General features: G+C 29.0%; 1 protein-coding gene across 2 annotated transcripts in view; it reads left to right on the forward strand.

Moving 5' to 3' along the window:
- The first annotated feature begins 4,624 nt into the window (after window positions 1-4,624).
- LOC116765880 (lachesin-like) overlaps window positions 4,625-24,434 on the forward strand; it is a 39,397-nt gene continuing 19,587 nt past the window's right edge. For both annotated transcript variants that reach the window (XM_032655513.2, XM_032655514.2), the window contains exons 1-3: window positions 4,625-4,777; window positions 16,878-17,010; window positions 21,245-21,351. In XM_032655513.2, coding sequence (XP_032511404.1) covers window positions 16,938-17,010; window positions 21,245-21,351 — 180 coding nt within the window. In that variant the 5' untranslated portion in view covers window positions 4,625-4,777; window positions 16,878-16,937. The remainder of the gene's footprint in view (window positions 4,778-16,877; window positions 17,011-21,244; window positions 21,352-24,434) is intronic.

Consider the following 24,434-nt stretch of genomic DNA (forward strand, 5'->3'; position numbering starts at 1 on the left):
CCATTATACAAAAATTAAAAAGCTATTAAATATTTGAGGACTGGAGATAACGCTACTTCATATTATGAAAACCCCTCGGGATTCGCGTTGCGGACACAAGTTGCAGTAATGCGACATGATTATGAACGCGGCAATTCCGCGCATGGAACGATTGAACCTTAATTACTGCACGCATCGTTAAAGAAGCTTAATTACTAATATACATGATTTATGATTTCTTGTGGTACAATTTAAATTTATTTTTAACACAATTTATAGTTGCTCTTATTAGACAAACAGCTTGAAAACTAAAACAGTTAAAATCGTAATAGTCATAAAATGTGTTGATACTGCTCTCACTTTATACGTTAAAATGTAGTTTATTACTTAAAACTAATTTACATTTTAAAACGCAACGATTGAGGCTACAAAGGGAATTCTAATTTACAAGTTGAGACAAGTTTAGTTAAAAACCATATTTTATGTTAGATAATACGAGCTGTTGCTGAAGCTGACTTTTAATCAAAATACACCGCTTGAAACTGAAATCAACCGGCCGAAACTAGTTTCGAATAATATTTATCCGCTATCAGCGAAACAAAAGTGTACGGAGCAAGAACTCCGCAATCCGCCAAAGGGAAACAAAGTCTATTTGCCACACCAAAATAAACCTTATTTTATTAGACATACGATGTAAAGTAAGGATTGTTTATTTTTTGCCATATACAAATGTGTGAAATGTTTGGAACTGGGAACACAATAGATATTATGTCCTTTTTAGAGACAAATAAGGTTTAGGTTCAAATGAAGTTTTGCAGAAATTCCATGAATTTCTCCCGTCACAACGTCGAAAGGGTTTACAGAGTTCACTCTCCGGCCAACTTTATGTTGCTTTTTGTTTAAATTTGTTTTTATTGAGGTAGAATCTGGCTGTCTTGAAAATCTAATTTTAATGAACTCTTTAACTACAACTTTCGTTGTTGTTCTCAGAAAATATTATACTATCGTCAATATTAAGATACGTTGAGATTATCTTCTTTCAATCTATTCAGATTGCTCACAGTTAACAAATTCAATGTAAAAGTGTCTAAAGCTAAGTCATTTTCCTCTAAATATCTTTATATAGGATCACCTTTCAATGCTTAGACCCCATGAAAGGGTTATGGAAGCACTATTGAAATGGTCTCGTCAATTGATGTGCACTGAAGCTTACTTATCAGCTCCTAGCTAGTAAATAGATTACTGCAATACATCTACAATCTATTATATCGATGGAAATAAAATGACGCACATACTCAAACATTTTATTATTTTAAATGTTTTTTTTGGCTGAAATAGAAAGTCTGAAATATAAATTAATGTTAACTTTTGAAACTGCTATTTTATCATATATTTGAATGCAAAAGATTGACAAGTCGGATAGTGTATTATAGGTTTCCGCATAAAAAAACCTATGAGGTGATTTAATTGTGTATAGTAGTTTTTTAAAATCATAATCTCAATACATTTTGAAACGACAAAAAATAATGGTCCCTTTATATAGGACTTAGGTTGAGAAAATTATCTTGTCATAAGTTAAAATAAGATTTTTCTGCTGACCAAGACTAGTTGACTGAAGTAGTTTTTATACTCGTAACTATCTACGCCTTCCTGAAAAAACCTTGTAATAGACGGACATACAAGAAAAATAATAATGTTAAAGCTACCTTTTATCCGAATGTGATGTAGAAACATAAATAGATATTCTTAATTATTTTTTTTTTTACTTTAACGAGCCATTTTTTTGTACGTCTATGAAGTCAAAACAGGAAAATGAATTTATTTTGACTTTTCTTTTTCTGAAGGTAATTGAATCTCAAGTTTGAACTTAGTTCAGCCACTTAGAGATTATCAGCTCGTTTGTAAGAGAGGAAGGGGCGGATAGCACAGGTCTGATCGATTCTAAAGTTTGAAATATTTCATTTAATTAATAGACATCACCGCTTATCTATTTTACTGAAGCATCTGATATATTGTATCTTCTATTTATTAAGTCACACAATTTACCTATTTCCATTAAATCGTTTAACTAGCAACTAAAAATAAACGACACTAAGTATGATTAATGATTAATTTCTAACTTCTGACACTAAATCGCAATTATGAATCCACATCACGCCACTATATTTCCTATTGTTCGTTCAGATTTCATTCGTAATAATTGCAACTCATAATTAAATTCGTAATGACCAGTTGAAATTTCCGATAATAATCAGGGAATTCAATAATTGACTCATTATATTTGAAGTTATTTTTGTTGTACAAAAGGACTTATTGAAACATGTTTAATGTAATATGTTTTAAAAATATTAATTCAATTATAATTATAATAATTTGTTCTATAAAATAACTTCAAAAGTTACACATATATAATATTAATAGTCGTGTTATATATACATCGAAAAGGCTTTGCAACGTGTTGAATCGAGTCCTATAACTGATATGTATAATATAAATATTCATTTAATATTAAGTTGCTTTCAAGTGTCATTGTGTTGTAAAAGTTTCCACTTTAGACTTTTATATTCATAAACTAAACTAAATCATATTTCAATATTAAGTTTGCTACGAACCTTTATCATATATGAGAGTAAATAGTGATTTTATATTTCTATTTCTCTTCTCCAGAAAAATTTTAATTATGAAAAACCTCGCAATCTCTGTGGGCCGAGTATTATTGAACAGGGATCCAAAGTTTTCGCTTCATGTACTAATAGATTCTGACAATAGGACGTCTATCGATATTAAATAAAAATAAAATTATTACTTTTATTTAAATGCATATTGTTAACCAAATGGCAGTATTTTCCCACAGATGTTAACGCTCACAGCCACGTTTAAAGTTCTTAACGTGGTTGAAACTCTAGTAAACCTATTTCGTCTTTCTATGTGTTTAGATCATCATTCACTTTAATTAGTTTCTTCACAACTTGTAATGATATACTATTTTTAAAGTGACAAAAAATTATTGAGAAGAATTTAACACTGATCTCTCTAATAAATAAGATTCGGATCAAATTTTAATTTAGCGATATAGTTGATTTCATTAAAACAATTTTAAACAAATAAACGCATAATTAATTCAAATCTGTTTTACAAAACAAATAGTTGCAGACTTATTGACGTTTTATTTAAACGTCTTTAAATGTTTAATGATAATAATTTCAAAACTGAAATACTAGATGTTTTTAATTAAGAGGACGCTTTGAATGTTATGTAGTGTTACCGGAATAAAACTTTATGTATTTAAATATAATATTAATTATAAGATTTAGATAATGTTGTGGACTCTCGTATACAGCGTGAACGTATTGCCGTGAGAGGAGAGAAAGTCATTAACATAGAACAATGTACAGTAATTACGTTATTGGCGATAACGGACAGATAGATTGTAAATAGTGAATGTATATATATATCTTATATGGAAATTACTTGCGGCTTTGTTTCCTATATATATCATATGATTATACATTTTAAAATTATATTTTTGGATATAAGTTAATATTTCCAAAAACAGGAAAATAAATTATAAAATTTTTAATATACGTTGTATTATACATTTAATATATAATCTCCTAAAGTGAAATGTGACTGTCATTTTGTTGGTTCAGAATTTGAAAGGACATTTTATCAAGAAACGGACGATCCAAATTATGTTTGGCAATAATCAGCATTAAACATATCACTGACAAATTTTATTTTTTACCTTATTAAAGAATTTCAGGTACATATTTAGTTTGTACAATTTTCTCAGCAATTTACTTTAATGAATATCAGAATATTAATTTGAATAAAATGAGCTTAAAGAATCCAACTCTAATTCGAACAGAATGACAGTTACAGTCTTACGTTACGTAGCAACCTATTCCATAGCCTCTTAACTACAGTTCCCTTATGTTATGTTAAAATTTTCACTTTTAACAAAATTTTGTATAATAATAAGTCCTTTGATAATCGTAGCTAATTGTCTGTAACAAAATTACAATACATTGTAATAAGAAGGCGTAGTTTTATTCTGAAATGATTGGTACGTATATACAAAAATAAACTGATGAGTAACCTTTGAGAATTCTGGTGTGATGTGGATGCTAAAATCGTCATAATGCTAAAAGCGTATTGTGAGATAAACAGAATAACTATGAAACATTTTAGATTAATCGTAAGAGAATAATTGTTTTAACATGTGTAGTCTACGACATAGAGTATCGAAATATACAAGAAAAAAAAGGTTATATATATATATTATTTCTTATCTATAGAAAGTAAATTTGAGAAAAACTTTGTATAGAAATACATTAACAAAAAAGTTATAAAATTTTCATAGTACATGTTTCTGAAAACAGCACGAGTAAAAATCTAGACAAGACATGAGAACGGTATAAAGAGCACAAGCATGAATGACACCAAATTATACGAAAGCATCCAAAAGCTAAGTAATGCAGGTTGCAAGTAGGAAGCTGCGGCGCATGCGCCTCCTATATATTCCAGGCTAAATAGCCAACGACCTGTCTTAGTACGCGCCCGTTCTAACTGCGATCAAATTTCGATCTTACTATGTAACGAACTGAACCCTTTTGAGGGTGCGTTTCACGTAGTTAGGATAAGGGCAGCTTCAGTAGCCTCCCGGTCGTCAGCGGCTGCGGACGTGTCCCTCCGCATTAAGCACCACATCGGCAAAGTTTGAAACTTTACGTGATTAGTTCGTTGATGTTACATGGTTCCTCACTACATGGATTATTGGAATGTGTTTAACATACAGGTACGTTACTCACCAACTCATAGACATTCAAAAGATATTTATGACCGTCACATATTATTAGATGAATATAATAGTTTAATTTTATTAAATAATTTCAATGGGTTATTTTTACTCATCAAATTAAATCAACATTCATATATATTATTTTGAAATTACTTCAAAACTAATAAAATTCCAATTTAAAATAAATATTTAAGCTTTTTTTTATATGTCCATATTAAATAATTTTTAATAAATTTCATTTCAAATCTTTTAAATCTAAAAAGCGTTAAGAACAATTATAATTTTCTTTCTTTTATTTAAACGCCAATATAAATAAGCGATACAGAGAGACAGTAATTTATATATTACAAAAATATAAAACACTTTCTGTTTATAAATATAATTCGTTATATGATCATTATATAATTCGATCGGGTAAAATAAATCTTAAAATATGGCTTACTGTGGAAATAGAGAAGTTCTTAAAATTTTAAAAACTAAGATTTTTATTCTTCAGGACGGGATGGTTTCCAATACGTTATAAATGTTTATTATAACATATTATTGTTCTCCTCATACGTTTATAGAAATAAAAAATAATACTCTATACCGATTAAGGGTAATTAATATTATGTTGTGTTTAAAATATTTTTGTAAAAAGCAGAAAGTTATACAAATTTAGTTCTTATTTTTATATAGATACGGGTTAATACAATGAGAACGTGAACACGTCACACGCACTCGTGTTACGGACAGCAACAATAGAACAAGTACAATAGGAACAGATGTCGTCTTATGAGAGATTGATTGAAATACACCACTGATTAATATTTAGCACTAGTATAGATCCCACGGCTGTTTGATAATACTCGAATTATAATAAAATCGTTTAAAAGCTTACATAATTCTTTCTTTACTAAAAAGTTAAGTTATACTTAGCATAATAGTTAAAATCTGATCCGTTGAAAACGAAAGAAAACTGTTAAATAAAAAGTCACGTTAAAGTTTTCAATAAGATTATTATCTGTATATTAATTTTCACTCCTAACATTAAACGTATTTGAATTAAAAACATAAAAATATGTACCAATAAAGAATGTTATTTTAATACCATTATAAATTATTTTAATGAAATAATAGTTTTAAGTAATTGGAATTGAAGTCATGTATTAAATAATTAAATAATAAGTAAGCGGCGCCGATCATAAAGGACTCCCTGAGATCCTCTCATTAGAGGACGTCTTGCAGTAAGATTATGCAGTAGAGCAAATTAAGCGACGGCATTAGTTTGCTCTGCGCTATTCAATATTTATACTGTTTCAAGAAACGAACTACTACAGACAGGCTTGCGACGGCGATTAGCTATGAGCTATGAATATGTTGCCACTTGATAAATATTTGTTTATCCTAGAAGTGCAATAGGAGAACGATGATTTTTATTTATGAAATATCGGGCTTTAAATATTTTATTTATAATACAGGTGCAACAAATTTCATAAGGTTAAATATATTACGTTGATTCATACACAGCTTCAGCTTCGTTAGCACGCTGATAGTAGATCAAGTAATTTACACTATAATTAGTTTATTCAAAAGCGCTGAAAAACATTAAATATTATATTAAAAGTATTCGAAATGAACTTTAATTCAGACGTTTCGGAAATAGCAGGTCGAACATACACGCGAAACCCATTTGCCCTTTGATTTGATTTACAAACCATAAATATTTACAAACTCATTGGAATTTCCATGGACCTTTTAACTCCAACCAATTCTTTTGGAAATCGAATTCTCAATACTTGACTTCCTTTGTGTTTTGTAGACTTTGTTCAAAACACTACTGTTATTTGCAATCTTATAAAATTAGTACTTCACATTTATACTTTGATTCTAGGACTTATCAAAATTAAAACATACGATTTAAAATAATAATTCAATGTAAAAATATTTATTAATTTATGTCTGAAAAAAATAATATATATAATTAAATATGTTTTCTTAAAGAAATGTGACGCAGAACTTATTTCTTAATAGAGATCTAAAACCATTTTGACAAAAGATGCAAGTGCAGCAATTAGGGTGTAGGTACGGATTAACAGAAAAAAATAAAGATGTATACTCAAGCATAAATATAAATATATAAAAATAGAATATTTACAGATATATTCCTACATGCATAAGTATATATATGTAATAGTTTTAACCTTATAAAAGCCTGCATTAGTGCACATTCAGTTGCCCAAAATATAAAGGTAAACGAACCGTAACAGTGCATTCGTAGGAATCAAGATCACAACTTTAGTTTTCTATACACGATTCATAAGTCTTGTAGTCTAAGAGCTCACGTATATCCTAACTTTGCGGGTCGGTCTCGAGGGAAGAAATGGTACCTATTCACTCACAAGAGGCTTGATTTGGGAAGTATTTTTTATTCCGATCCTTGTTCCCAAACTGACCCTTTTTAAACTGTTGTTAAGTACTTGAGAACTTTTATCGTCTTTTCATTGTTTTTAAAGTTATTTATCTAGATTTGTCTTAATATATTTAGAAAGCTCATCCCACAAAAAAATACTTAATTAAAACTTGTATCTTAAGAATTAATAAAAATAGACAAAAGTTCTGAGAGCTGTGGAAGTTGTTTTTGGAATTGCTGCAAGTTGTTTTAATACAAAAGTTTTATAAATGGTTGATAATTTTTCAAAAGTAAGTAGATTTAAGTCCCACTTATTATTTTGTTAAAATTCATATTTTATTTCTATTACAATTTGTTAAGTTGAAAGACATATCTTTCATGAAACAAAAAATCTTTTTGCATATACATTATATCATTGCATTTCATAATAACTACATATATGTATGTATATTCTATAAATACAAGTACAAATATATGAGACAAATAGACTACGCAAGCTATGACTCATAATTATGTTTGATATTCAGTAAATTTATAGACAAACCTGCCGACGTTGACGTATGTGTAATGAGTTCGCGTCAGAAACAGTAACATAAGTCTGCTTTTTTGAAAATAATATATTTATACATTTTTTCTGTACACAAACTTTTACTATGTCAAAGTTTATACTCGTCCGTACTTCCGTACTTTCTACCCCTTTTTTATGAAAATTACGCGAATTTTCATAAAAAAGGGGAAGAAAGTTTTTGCTTTACCTTTTAGTACATCGGATAAAGGACTTGTGAAACCTTTTAATTTAAATTATCCATTTATTTCAGAATATAAAAAAATATAACGCTTCTTATTTCACTTTGTAATCATTAATAAACAAAAGTTGAACAATGGTTATTATTTTTAATAGAAAAAATTCATATACACGTGGAACCATTCCCTATTAAAGTAATAAAAAAATAGAATTCTCTTCTATTTTAATTATACAATTAATCCGTTATTTGGTTTCACATTTTTCAAATTAAATTACATTTTAAATAACTTTAACATAAAGCTAAACTAAAATCTTTAATTACCAGATTAATATGATATTTTGGTTAATTTTAGGTAAATATTTTTGTTTTATCCTTCTCTTTGATGTTTTATATTGTAGTCCTTAATTTTCTTACTGGAACTAGAATATAAAACAGAAACAAAAAGTAAAGAGAAAAATATAAAAATAGCAACTCACATAATATAGAAAAAGAGTTGTTGTTTAATAAAACATAAGTGAGTGAATATTTAAAATGTGATGAAAAGTATGTTCCGGATAGTAATTACGCTACTAAATTGGGTATTGTTATGAAAAAGTAACGAAATGGATCTCCCTCCCCGTCGCTGACGTAGCTCGGAATGAAAAAGCTTAAGTCTGGCAATTTTTTATCTCAATAATATTAATCGTCAGTTATTGTCGATGCATAAATATGTACAGGATCATCCTGTTGCTTTGCTTCTGGCTTAAAAACAAACTAAGCTTAAATAAAAAGTTAAAATTGACGTGAAATATAATTACCTATAACAGCAAAGGTCAACAAATATTACGAACTCACTCGAAATAGGTTCGTCGTGGATAAATCCACAAAGAACCTATTTCGAAGTAGGAGAAGTAGGAGCAAGAGGTAAAACGGCTTAATCTCTCTACAACCTACTAAAAGACTTCGGCCTGTCCAAAACCTGACATCAATTCATTCTTGGAACATACTTCGAAGGCAGCCCTAGTAGGTTCTTTTTAAATTTGTTTAGGTAGGGGGAGGGGCTTGGACAGTGGAGGTGAGCGTTTAACGCGCGTTAGATAGGCCCCTTAAACCTACACCTGGGTCGCAAGTCCCAGGCACTGTTGAAGCTCCTCTCCCTCCAATGCGATGGACCAGGCACCCGCACGGTGAATCCATGGATTGTTGAGAGGTTTCGTCTCTTTTGGAATACTTTAAATACATCTGACGTTTCGGTTACTTTTCAGCAACCGTGATCACGGGCAGACGAGATATGAATGTCTGTCAGTTGGTCCTGTTATTTATCATATACCGCCATCGATTTCTTAATTTTCTGATGTACTGTCTGGATGCCAGCAGAATGGGTTTACAGTGTCATGAGGTCCTGCGGTGTGGTTTCGGACATGGGATTTTTTATTTCTAAGGAGGGGGTCCCAGGTGTTTGATAGATTCCAGCCATCTTCCCTATTGAAATTGGGATGCTTTTTTAAATTTCAATAGCTTCAAGTCTCAATAAAATTCGCGTAGTTGTTCCGAAAAATATCAGTTTTATTTTAATGAATACTCGCGAAAGTATTAAATCTCATTATAGGAAGCGGGTAGTGTTAGTGATCCATTTCCAAGCTTATTTTATATAAAGAAAACAGATTTAATAACTTTTAATTTTTAGAAAAAGAATTTCAAATGGAAACAACTTCGTTTTTAAAACGCAAAGACTTTTGGCCGTTAACTGCGATAAAATAAAATGGTTGGTCTTAGTTATTTATTTATTTAAAATTATTTTAGTTATCCAAATATGCCCTAAATTACAATTTGTCTGTATTTTTTTAATATTTTCTTTAGAAGGTGTAACTTTTTCTGTGATGTTTTATGTTAAGATAATTTGGAGCCAACAAAAATGTCTTTATAGAATTCTTTGAAGTTTTTTAAACATATTTAAACTTAATTGTTATAAAATTTATATACAATAAAAACATTTTCAGATCAGATTCTTGTAGTTTCTACTGAATTAGTAGTATTCAACTGACTACTCTTTACTTATGCGATGCCAGCTGATATTTGATAATGTCAGATGTCACTTAATAATGTTTTGGGTTTTTACTTGACATTCAGCTTTTTTTCAAAACTGAGGCAAAAAAATAACATTGTTAAGTAGTTTTTGAGACCAAAAAGAGAGATAAACTAACGAACATAAAAATTACAACGTAACATACCTACGTTATCGAGAGCTTCTTTACACGATACTAACGTTTGTTTCACAAATTTTATTTGATGTTCCTTTTAGAATTGTTGCGTTGTGAATAAATACAACATTTACATAATAAACGCAATCAGCATTCATTGTTGGTATTAATTAGAATCAGAACAGAAAGTCCTTCATAAAAGTATACTAGTAATACATTTTAATTCAGAAAGGATTACTTTTTTTACTTTTTAAATACAATAACTATTAAAGTTGTAGAATATATTAAAACTATAGTCCTGTACTATTAAAAAAGTGAAAAAAGTAAGATTTGCCAAAACATACCTACATGTTGCACTATAATTAACTTTCAAGTTAGTTATAAATCACCAGTAAGGTATCAAGTACTCTTTAAACATAATCTACATAATATTATGTTTTAAGGAAATAAACGTCTGTAACTAAAATTATAAAATATAAAAGACAAAGACTCTCAATTGGAATAATGAAAATAAAATTTATGTAACATTTTCTTCATTTAAGGAAAGATTTCACAGTAACAATCTAAAACTTCCGAGATTATACATTTTTCTGAAGCTATGTTTTTTCGGATTTATAATAATGTGCATTATAAAAACTATGAATATACGATATTGATAAGAAGCTCCTAAATAGAATAAATAATAAATAAAATATATAGGTACATTACATTGGATATTTAATCCATTTGTGGAGAATGAAAGATATAATTTCGAGCAAGTCATTATTATAAAATACCATTATTTCTTAAAATTACTCCGAAAGTGAAACGAACATTGAATGAAAATCTAATAAAACGAAGAGACTAGTGGGTGAAATGAAATATCGTTGACACGAAGCAGAATAGCCGGCACTTTCAGAGACTGTATATTTTATAGAGAAAATTGCGTCGAGACTCGGACTCAAAACTTTAATATTATTTAAACTAGACGATCGGAACAAATTATTTTTTATAAATAATTTTCATTTTCTTCCTCTTGTTTATTTAAATAATTTAATTAATGTGTTTTATTTTATTTTATTTTATTTTTAGTCTTAACTACGTTTTTAAATTTCAACGGCACTTTCAATGAATTGCACGATAGCTTATGATTTGTTTTCAACTTTCATAATTCTCATTAAATTTTATGTATAAAGATATCTTTTATTTAAAATTCCGATTTCGTAACCATTTTTAATACTAAATTTTTGTTGATGTATGTGTGTTTGTTAAATATTTATACAAAACTTAATCCTTCAAAAACTTCTGAAATTATTTGAAATTAAATTATATTCTGAAAAGGATTTGGGTTAAACAATATCCCATGGTTTCTTTTATTCGACAGATGTATAAAATGGAGGGTCTATATTTTAGACAAGAGCAGAGCTGCGTTAAATTTGAATGCATATATTTTTATATCAGCTATATTCATAAGTGTAAAACATCGATTCTGTTTTATAAAATATATAATTTTTCAATGCATAAAATGAATCAGCAGCCTTTCACTGTCATTTCATTACATCGTTATCTTATCAACAGTCTCTTTTTTGTTCTTTTCATTGCTTTGACGTAAGCTTTTACTAATTCTTTAATATCGAAGAACGGCAAAAATGAAATATCATCTCAATGTAGAAACCCGTTTTATATTTCAAAAGGACAGTTGACTGGCTTCAAAATGAACAATTATGATTGGCCATGTCCAGCTTTCAGGCTCATAAAAGCATTTCTGTAATGTTCTAAAATTGCAGACATTTTATCTCTTAGCTCAAGGCTTTGTTATCATTTCCTATTTTTGCTCAAGTTTCGGTAGATTGTTCTTAGTAACAAGTGATAAAGATTATATTTACGTATTTTAAGAAACACTGCATCAAAAATGTTAGTAAGATCAAAATAAAAAGTATATAATGGCATTATTTTTCTTGAAAGAGAAAATGTTTCGGATAAAATAGTGTAATAAAGGCTCGACGCAGAGCGTTATTCATGAGAGTGATTAAGGCAAATTAGGAACTTTAATAGTGACGTAGTTTATTTTAATAAAATCATGGTAGTTAGCAATATTATTTATTATGTTATATTTCAAACTATCTTTATTAATGTATCAAACGAAACTTTCATAGAATTACGTTTTAATTTACGCATTAATGCAATGTTAATCATATCATTGAATAAAAAATATGGAATAGAAATTCATCGAAAGTTCCAAAAACTGATCCTACAAACTCCAGAATATATCTGTCTGGTTGATTTACCAATTATCCTGCTTGTTTCGAATTGTAAGATGGCTTAAATGCTATAGCAGCTGAAACACGATATTTCTGAGATCTTACTCAGATTCGAATTTCCTTCGTGTCGATGATATTTTTATTATTAATTTTATATGTGGATTATAATACAATTTAGGATTTTCTTTACAATTCATTATTCTCTGTAACAATGTTATATGCAAACAAATACTTTGTACATAAGAATTAAAACCAAGCTTAGCGAATGGACCCCCGTCCTCACACTTATTCATAAAGAATTGCTAATGTAATCCCGTCATGTAATAAGGGAAGGTGTATTTGCAATATAAATTCAAGGTGAAAATTTGCCTAAACAAAACCTCGGAGTGATAAAATATGAAACTTAATAAATTTATTTGATGTTCATCATTATTTAAGGGCTGTATAAAATTTAAGTATGTCATGTCCGCGTTTTCGTTTAAGATAAAAAAAAATATAACTTTAAATGATATATAGTTCTCCAAAAAAGTTATTATCAATATTTGTTACGTATAAATTTATCATTAATTTATAAAAATATCGAATCTTACCGCCTTAAAAAGGTTTTCAGCTCTGGTCAACTGAACATTTTATTTTATTTTATTTTTGGAAATCAATCACTATTAGTAAAGTACATGAAATGAATAATAATAAAACTGTGTGAAAAAAAAAAACACAATTTCAAAAGATTGAATAAAATAGGGTTCATAGTCTCAGTATTTTACTAAGCTACTAAAACAGAAACCAAACCCCCACTTTCCTAATTTATTATTCACTTTTTCCTGAATCTCTGTTTCCCAAAATGACTAAAAGGGTTATCTACAAACATTCAGGCAGAATATAGGAGTCAAAAAGAAGAGAAATTTATTTTTCTTAAATAGGGATGAAGAAGAGAAATTAAGACGGAAGTCTAGTGGAAAAATATGTTTGAAATTTCGATTCTTTCTAATGTCCATGTCAAAACATATAGTATTATTATTTATATTAGACATTTTTAGTACATTTTAGTACAATCCAGCCAATTCATATTCATGACGAACATCCATACAAAAGAAATAAACACGAAACAACTTACAGAGAATAATAACACTAAACAATGTGGAGTGAATTAATCCGACCCACAATTACGATACAAATAGAGACGTCCCCAGTAATTCGATGGGGAGGATATAAAAAATTATCGCCCCATCCCACAGGATTCCGTCACAAATAAAAGACGCAAGTAAGTCACAAGTAATTTCTCTACGAGCTGTACACATAGCGACAATAAAAACTCGTCGAGCCGAGGACAACCTCGTATATATCATTCGTATTCCCTCACATTTTGAGCACTGCCTCTGACACGCCGAATGAAAGTTTAAACGTTAAAAATAATGTGAGATACGTGGTCTGCGATGAGTGACGTCATGTGATGGAACCGCGACCCGTGGTAATACGTTTTATAAAATATTTTGTTTTCAAGATCTATTAAAATATGGATCTGTTATTATCACATTAAAAAATATTATAATATATCAATGAATATTCGACTTTTCTGAGAATCTTATATATCCACATTATAATGTTAGCGGTACATATGATAAAAAAATTACTGAAAAATGTACTGTCATATTTGATTTCCTAAAACCATAAAATACGATTTAAAGTTGTTGAAAAGGATGATCAAATTCATTCCCAATTTTCTCCTATAATATCTTTCATTTGCCGGTTTACGTTAAACGTTTAATATAGCAAGATGAGGTAAAATTGTTCCTAGTCACGCTCCTTATTACCCTCCAGGTTTGAGATTTTCTCTCTAATAGCATTATAACCCTTGGAAATATTCATATCTTTGCACAAAAAATTTAAAAGGCTCCAATACTCAAACCCGCTTCTTGTGACAGAAGTAGGTATACGAAGCGAGCTTCTAAATTGAAATATTCTAGTAACATCTCACTTTGGATTCATATATTAGATGATTATTCAGATGAATTTTAATATAATGGGCATGGAATAATTAGTTTTTTTTATAGAGTTCCTAAAAATATAAAAATATTTGAATATGTACAATGCGATCTGTTTCTTACAAGTCAATGTAAGTGCTGTACAAGTTAAGCGTAAAAGCCCTCATGTCCTGCGGCTGACTGACGAATATGGAATATGATTTAAATAAAGAATATATGTCGAAGAACTTTTATTTTATTCCAAAGTTTTTAAAATATTGGTTTTAAACATTTTAATCTGAATTACAAAAAGATTTGAATATAACGTTAGGTTACTTCTTAAATATTTGCTGTTGTCTCCGATATATATTAATTGCTTATTAGAAAATAACAGGAGGTTTGTTAGAATTCATGTAGGTAGTTGAGTTTATCTCATTATTTTTTTTCCTAAAAGAATAAAAAAAATATATATATAATATATTAAATCATTAACAATCATTATAATAAAGGACTTTACATTTAGTTTATTATTAATTAACAGAATTTAAGTACTGCTTTTATGTAATTCCAATCTTATTTAAAGAATAAAAGATCAATGATTATTTCAAAGAGAATAATAATAAAAGAATGATGTGTAAACATTATGAATTCCGGTGGCGCGCCGGTCAAACAAATGTGAATCGTCAAATCTAATTCCAACTTGAGCAAACAACGATATCGCGGACGATAAAAATGTTTTTCCCAAATATTTTGTCAAAAATTTTGATCAGTTATCTCGAAGGAAAATAAAATCGTACCCTCTAAATAATAAAATTGCAAATTGGATATCAGATATGAATGCCCAAGGCGTATACTGTCCGGTTGTAATTCATCTTTATGATCAGCCGGGACGCCTTTTTAGATTTTCGTAAGCTCAATAGCTTTTAGACTATGCTCAAAACCAACACTTAAATACTTAACTTTTTTATTCTAAATTTAAAACTATTTGTCTAAAAACGTTTTTTGTATACCTCTTTGCTCTATTTCATACAATTTTAATTAAAAAAAATGTGCTAAAAATGTTTCTAGGTGAAATTCAATAGTAACGAATATATTTTATAACATTATATATAATGTAAATTAACATTCAGAGCAAACACTGCATCAGGATCACAAGATATATTTAAAAGAATAAGGCAGATCGTAATGCGTAAAGAATAAATCATTATTATAAATTTCCGTAACTAGATATCGCCTCTTAAGGGTCACAGCCTCGTCGGAACTGAAAAAAATTACAAAGTATAAATCAGAGAAGTGCGACTCGACAGCGAGAGGCCAGACGATTCAAATTCATAAAAACCTTATATAGATGGTGACAGTTGAATTTTTAGTCAATTTCTCGTTTGACACAATTGAATTTGATCTACGAGTAAATCAAGTTTCGGCGCACAGAACGACGTCGGCTTCCGGTGGCGGCTGGCTTCAGATCACGAGAGACTGCGACTGTTTTGATAGATTCTTATTATTTATAACGAAATATTACCCTAGAAATTATTTATAAAGGAACATTCCTTGATTTTTCTGATGGGCAAGATAATGCGGAATAAGATTGAGGTCTTCTGTATCGTAAAATAAATCTTCTTTTAACATTTATGTACTTTAAATCCGAAATACCAATTTTACTGATAATTTCGAAGATTATACTTAATACAACATTATAACCTCAATTTTCTCACATCTTGAACCCAATAAAGGCCTTTGTCTCGACCGCGACCTCAGATCAATCGTTTGGGGCTACTTAACGACTCTTTGTACTTGGTTCAGTCGCTTAAAGAGCAGTCAGCCTCCAAATTGGCTGAAATTTTAAAATATGTCAAATAATAAAGCAATAAACTATTATGTTTTTATCGGTTTCTTAATACAATATACAATAAGAAAGTTGCATAAAAAGATATTTTTATTAAATATTAAATATTTTTCTTCTTTTGTATTCAAAATAAAACTTATCATAAATTATATTATCGTTCTCATTATCGTGTTATTTTAAAAATTCGTTACAGCGAAAAAGACGATGTTAAAACATAAAAAAAAACATTTTACTACACAAAATAAAAGTCGTTTAAAAAAGAGAGACGACTAAATTATACATTGTCCTTTACAAAAGAGCGTCATTTTAAGTTAGTGCAAGTCTGGCAGATGTTATCGATTCGAGTTCAGCGACTGAATTGGATACTGTGTGTTACTTGTCTGTGTCTGACTCTGTGTGCGGGTTACGACTTCAAAAATTAACATAAGATGCAATAAAATATAAAAATGTATTAAAATTATTCAATTAATGTCATTAGTTCAGTTATATTTTCAACTTTCTTATTATTATGTTATTTCAAACATACACAGATGTAGCGCCTTCATTGTTCATGTAGCACCTTCATTGTTATCAAAAATACATATTTAATAATGTTAAATTGAAAAATTTCTTAAATAAACTATTAAGATTACAAATGTGAAATAATGTGTAAGGACACATTCGACGAGCCGTTGTTAGGAATCGCGTTTTTCCTCTTATTCATGTTTTGAATAAATATATTTTTATTTTCAGTATATAAACAAGATGAAGAGGCTTGGATTTCCTAAAAGCTGGTGACTTTCTAATGCCACCATGACCGGAAGACGCGGACCCTTCAGGAGTTTCGCTATCAGCATCATTCAAATTATCACCATCATATGTCAAGGTAATATTAAGATTATAAAATTAATCTGACTGAACTAAGATCCTGACACCATTAACTTATCTCTTATACAACGTGCCTTTTAAGTTACATCTGATTAATATTCCTTGTGATTTTCAAGCGTTTCCGTTTTTTAAATGTTCTCTAAAACTTATGGTACCACTATAAAAAATCTTCCATTATATTAATATGATGATAAAAAATATATATTCTATATTGTATGCACTATTGATTACGTCGTGTGTATTATGAGTATTATAAGAATAAAAGTACAGATATATTTAAAAGAAGGACTTGATAAATGAAGTATTAATTCATGGAATTTAAAATCTGATTCCACTTTAAATATTTTACATGTAGACAACCGAATGCAGTTGCCTGTAAAAACGACTTGAGTTTTGGGTTTTTGCACCTACGTTTAATAAAAAAACCTCAAATACTTACAAGGGTAAATAATACAAAAAAATTGGAATGTTATGTTTTGACAAGGACTTCGACAAGACAGATTATTAAGTTGTTTTATGTGCCCAATGCAATGAAGTTGTAGTATTTGTAACTACAACAAAAACAAAAATATTAAATAAATTAAAAAATAAGCTTTGTTTTTTAATTTAATGCACATAAATTAAGGCATTTTTACATATTGCACAGATAGTAACATATTATATTAAAACTCCTGAAGAATACTCATCTTTTAATTCTAGATAGTGAACTAAACTTCACCTCTTATAACGATGAGAAAAGTAAGACAGGTAACGGAATTGAATTAAGCTTAAATTTATAAGACAGTGCTGCGGAAATGAATCGAATTAAGCTATTTACAATTTAAAGGTTGCCATAATATATGTTTAGTAAAAAAATCTTTTGCAAACTAGAGATTTAAAAAAATATGTTTTATAAGGACCGTTTCAAAAAGTGACAGCATTTTAAATTAAAAAATAAAGAGATTCATAAAATTAATGATTGTTAGGTTAGTCGAAATGAGTTACAAAATAGTATAAAATAGGAGAATTTTCTAAATTATTTCGGGAATCATATAATTTAAAGAGACAAATTATTAGACAAATCCTAAAAAGTGTTTTTTGGGCAAAATTAATGAAAATCAATAGTCAGGAAGGTTAAGAATTAATTAGTTTATACTTCATAACTTACAACATGCTACTATTAATAAAATAAAAAAGAATCAGTATACATGAAATTCTAAGTGATTGAATATTTACTACCGAACTAAACATGTATATTTGTTTTGTTTTCTACATCGACGTTGTCAACATTTTAAATTTCTCACTATTTTGAAGAGCAACCACGGTCTGATGCTAACTAGATCAAATTAATAAAATGTATTTGAGGAGTAAATATTTTCAAGCGAGTCAGACGTGAGATGATCATAAATGAAACTGTTAATAGGCTAACTAACTTTTCGAAATTACACTCGAACTTTTCAAATAAAACGAGCTCAAAGGGCGCAGAGTCTTAATGAAGACAATATTTTGAAGGGTTCCCAACTTCTGTAATTAAATCTGGCTTCTCATATCTCGTGTCTTTGTGAATCGGTTTCAGTATGAGATGCGGTGTCAATCAATTTAACTATGATGTAGTTTTAGGTTAAGTTTAAAACTTCCCTGTATGCTTCACTAATATTCTGCCAACTTTGTATTGTCAGACACCTCAACTTTTCTTATATAATAAGTGTATTGAAGTTAAATTGTCTGTAATTCTTGGTGAATTTAATCTCAAGCTTTTATCGTCTCAACTATATAAATCTACATTACTTTCTTATATTTAAGACAGTTTTATAGTAAACACAAAAAGCCAAAGTGTCCATTGTCTACTTTTTAATCTGCAATATAAACTTCTTCGGAAACAAATAAAAAAAGAAAATATTTACGTTACCTTTACTTAGGTTAGATAATCGCTGTCTAATTTATGTCTACATTTACGAAATATTGTTCCCTCGCTCGTTCTGTTCTTAGGACAGCTCTTCTTTTCACCTCTTCCTTCTGAGGTTTGCTTATGTTGTTGTGTTCAGTAACAACGCACTGGAAACACTCTTACTGAGGGCTTCATATTGTCTCAACATTATATTTGAATTGATTTTTAAGATTTTGACTGATCTACCTACATAATCATGGAGTGTCAAAAGTTCAGAAGACGAGTTTATAATGAGAGCTCCTTTAGAAAATAAAAATAATTAATCAACATGTAATGACGTCGCCAGTGAGGTGGTTGACTATGAATATGAGAACAATATGCACAATGACCTAGAAAGGTTTTATAGAGAAGCAGAGGAACCCAAATTTTCTTATAAAGGAACAACCTTCCGAAGCAGAAATTAATCAGCTTGTCTTTAAATAGTTCCGCTGCCACAGAGAACAATGAGAAGTAAGAAGTTTACTAGTGTGTTTTTTTTTAATAAATGAATTTTCATTATTTTTTTGTATGATATTTACTTATTGAAAGTTAATACCCTAATAACTAGCAATAACAGCTACTCTTTAACATACGTAACTTTAACGCATACTTATCCTTTAAGTACATTAATATATGCCTATCTTTTTAGGGTTATGAACAAGGATAATGTAAACATTACGTTTAAAACTTTATAAACTGAGAATAAATTATGTAAACTCGTAAAAAATATATTAAAATTTTTATAATGCTTGCCCAATTTATTAAGTCTGTCCAGACACTTGTTTCATAGAAACTGTTATCGGCTACAAAGGCATTAAAATTTAAAATAATTTCAGAAAAATCAGATGTCTCTTAATGTTACATGCGTCGCGATGCGACAGAAGAATGCTGGGTCACCTAAGATTAATTACAACTTCTAGTATCTAAAATTTTAACAAACTTTGTTACAACGTTTAACAATCTCGCGGCTCTCCAATTAAATTCAATAGACGCTTGCCGTGAACTCCAACGAGGTCTTTAATCTTTACAATAATTTACTTTTATTTTATTATTCTAATTTAGTATTAATGTATTACCTATTTAACTAATATAATATGTTTTAATATTCATAGGTACATCGTACCTATAAAAAGAACAAAGATTTTCAGATATACTATGCTTTTTTATTATTTTAAAAGTGTACATTAAGACATTTTCATATCATCTACCCATGTCCCATCACTATCATTGTGTCATTATATGTACCTATAATTTACTATAAATTAACAAGTCCCGGTTCTAACAAGTAACAGTTTACTTATTCTTTCAATATTGCAACTTAACAATATTATAACCTTCAAGTAATCAAGATTAGTTTTGAGCTAAAGGGTTTATATTTTAAACGTAATCCCTCATTGTTTAATTTCCGTACTATGAAATTTTCTCGAGCAAAATATCAACGATATCTCTTACAAAGGCATTATCAGCTCAAGAAATTAATAAACAATGTTTTGCCTGTCAACGTCGAGAGTTTAATTTGTTATTAAAAATGTGGAGCTTTACCTGCTCAATATTAAAATATATCACCAAATATTTCTTAAACGTGGATTAAGGATCGTATGTTTTTAACTACAATTACTTTATATGAATAAAGCATTCAACTGTCTCACAAAAACTACAAAGAAAGAACACACAGTACACTGTTTAAATTATATAATATCATGAAATTCACATCAAATAAGCCATATCTATATAATTGCGTATTAAAACCTAGTATCATGAAGCCTTAAATCCTCAGAAAATGGAATAAATGTATCTAAAAAGCCGTTTATGTAGAACACTGTTTATTTCGTGCTCTTTTAGGGATGATCCAATAAAATCGTTTATCTTTTATGTAAATCTAATCACAGTGTCTTACATACTATCCTATCTTATCGATAACCCTTACACAATTTGTAATTTGTAAAAAATGTTTTTTGTTTGTAAATAAATGAACAGTAATTAGTATAAAGAATTATAATTATGTATCTTAGACGCAGATGAATATATATATTATAATTCATATTCTGTATGTAATTGTTAATGTATAAGTGAATAAATAAATGAGAAAAATATTAGCTTTAAAAGATTATCAAAATTTAGTTCTATAATTTAAGTATGCATTTAATTCACACTAAGGCTAAGATTTTGCAAGGAGAAAATTATATTTTCAAATTATTACCTTTAATAATAACCTGTTAAAATCATTTAAATGTATTACTTAAAAATCATACAAATTAATTTTAAATAAAATACAAAAATTTACAGGAGGGATTATGTGTAATTGAAACAATATTTTTGTTGGCAGTGTTGACTGAAGAGCCACGTTTTGCGGAACCCATACCTAACGTGACGGTAGCGCTTGGAAGAGATGCCAGCTTACCTTGCGTGGTTGAACACCTCGGCACCTACAAGGTACCTAAATAATTAAACAATTTTTGTTTTATGTTATATAGTCTTTTCCGTTTATATTGTAGTGTACGATATTGGTTTCATGAATACTTACTGAGCGGTCTCCTGGCCTACATTATTTTTTCCAGTAATAATTTGTTAAATTTACCAATAATATGAAATCATTTAAATGAAATTAATATTTTTCGGATTACTACGCGTATTTTATTATTTAAAAAACTGCATACTCTCGACGTTTCGCTTACTTTCCAGCAACCGTGATCACGGGCAGACGACTTTACTTGCTCGGTGGTGTATCCTGCCGCTATGTTTGATATCTTTTTTAGGTAAAATTTTGACTCATGTTGATATGAAGTCATGATCCCAGCATCCTTGAGCAAATTCAAGGATGGTCATAATTTAGATTTCTTCGTGTTGCGTTACTCCAACCGGCGTATTTTGTTGGCGATTTCCAGTCCGTGCTAGTTCACATATTGAGATCTAAGACTTTCGCGAATTTTCATTTAAATGAAACTAATGTTATAAAACCGAGATCACGGTTGCTGCAAAGTAACCGAAAAGTCGGGGGTATGTGTTTTAAAGTAATAAAATACACGTAGTAATCCGAAAAATACTAGTTTTATTTAAATAAATACTCGCGTAAGTCTTAGATCTCATTATACGAATCATTGTCCCCAATGATAACGATTCACAGATATAGGAAACGAAAATTGGTTTGGCTCATAAGTGTAAGATATATGATTAAATATTTTAAATTGCAAATCGCGTAAAATACAGTTGTTCGCCCATTTTTAGTTTATATTTCAACATGTTTTGAACCAGCTGAGAGGCTGCTCTATTATGCGGAAAAAAATTCAAACAGCCACACTATTGGTGTCGAGCTGCAAATTGCCTTTACAAAATGTAAAATCTCTGTGCCCTGTGTATCTAATCTCGAACGAGTATTTCGGTTTAAGTTACGACTGTTCTGAAAATGGAGTGCCATTTGGATACAAAATTTATGAAAGGGAGAGCATTAGCTGGATACTAGTATTTATTGGTTATAATAAAAACGGTAGCTTTAGGTTGAAGTAAAATATGTACAAGGGAATTTGATAAACATTTTATATAATTAATTATATATAGTATATTATTTACTTACGTTTGTATAATTTATCATATTTACTAATATATTATAAATGAAAGTTTTCAAAATTTATTTCAAAATTTCAAAATTTATTTTGCTGCTTTCAACTTCCGACATCTAAATAAATCACAATACTTAAAGTTTTAAATAAACTGCTATATTTTCTTTGTTTTATTTTATGAAGAGTTAATTTAAAAACTGTATATTTCTCCTTACATCATTTTATATAAAATAGCTTTCAGCTTTTTTAATATCGAGAGTATCGGACAGCAGTCTATTATAGAACCAGTAATTTATAATATTTTAATTTGGAATACCTTTGTATTACCAACCCATTAGTAGTCTAATTTGAAATGCCTTCCCTACATTCAATAAACAAACGGCTTTGTCAAATGAAAAGTCATTCACATTTCAAAATGTGCCGTTTCGCTACAGACGCTCAAGATTTCCCTCGAGACTGGCTTCACGGCAATTGGTAGAAGATCGCTGGAAACATTCCTAAATGGTGCTAGTTTATTTAGAAAGCTTTTATTATAATATTTTTTGAGATATAAAATTATAGCATTAGAACATTAACTTTTTAATAGAAAATACTCTCCACAAGGACCCTTTGACGATTATTGTATAAAAGAAAAGGAACCAACACTGTGTGAACAGTCGCAACCATCAATGAATAGATTTTTATTCAATCTTAGACCGGCAGCCAATTTCAAAACCCAGCTTCGTAGAACCCTCAGGCTTTCAGAAAATGAGTATGTGATGTGGACCAGTTAACCCCCATTTGGACTGCAGCGGACCAATTAAATTATTCATGAGGCGGCCGTGTGTTGTCGTTTAGATAATAATTAGAGATGCCGAGCTTATCTCGCCGTCATAATTTAAGTCTCGCCGCTGTTTCATAAATTTATAATATTGTTTAACTTCAACTAAATATATCTCTTTTTCTTGTACTTACTAAAAGTATATTTAATTAAGATTTTTAATTTATTTTCATTTCTATCCTTAACACTCGAACTCAATTTTCGAGAACATCTAATATCTTGAAAGTAAAATATGCTGTAAAAATTTATGTCATCACTACGATTACAAATAAAGTTATTTATAAAATGACTGTTCAACATTATATAATTAAAACTTAAAACAAGGATATACTCTCAATTAAATACATATGTGTATTATGTTATTACCATTAACTCAAACTAAAGAATTATTTTAATTTACACCTGATACTTATTATTATTCATATTACACTCTTTAACCAACCATCATATGAATTATAAATAAATTATCAATATCCTTCAAAGTAAACATTAACCAAGAGAAATATAAAATTGTAAAGTGGATAATGATTACCAGAAAAGTTATTTCCCAATCATATATGGACGTCTATATATATGTTGAAAATGGTTAATTTAGCATGATACTAAACTTATTGTATTCTATGAAACCTAGGTAAACGTTTTTTTACACGTTATTTATTGAAGACAGTTTCACAAAGGAAAAAATAACTGTCTGAGAATAGTTTGATGTCTGTCTAACAGACCATTGATAAAATAATAAAATAATATAAATTTTTGCAAATACAACTTAAATAATAACATTTATTACGATTACTTTAAACATATACAATAGTACGAACGTAACATTTTTTAATCGTTGATGTTAATTGCTGAAAAACTGCCCTAATAATTTTGCTTTGAGGAATAACATTAATATGCTCACTTAAATATATTATTCTCAAAAAATTGTCGTTACAATTTAATGTTGACTTTTAATTTTATTTAAATACTTTATTGGAGTACATTACGATTCAATAAAACGAAAAAGACTTACTTAATGAGCGAAGCCACACAAAGGCGTTCAATTAACCTGAATCGGAATATATTTTTTTATATTTAATTGTCTTTTATACTGAGCATTAGTAATGCGCTTTAAACTCGAATTGTAAAACAGCATTTTA

This window comes from Danaus plexippus, chromosome 11 (assembly GCF_018135715.1).
Source record: "Danaus plexippus chromosome 11, MEX_DaPlex, whole genome shotgun sequence".
Lineage (NCBI taxonomy): Eukaryota > Metazoa > Arthropoda > Insecta > Lepidoptera > Nymphalidae > Danaus > Danaus plexippus.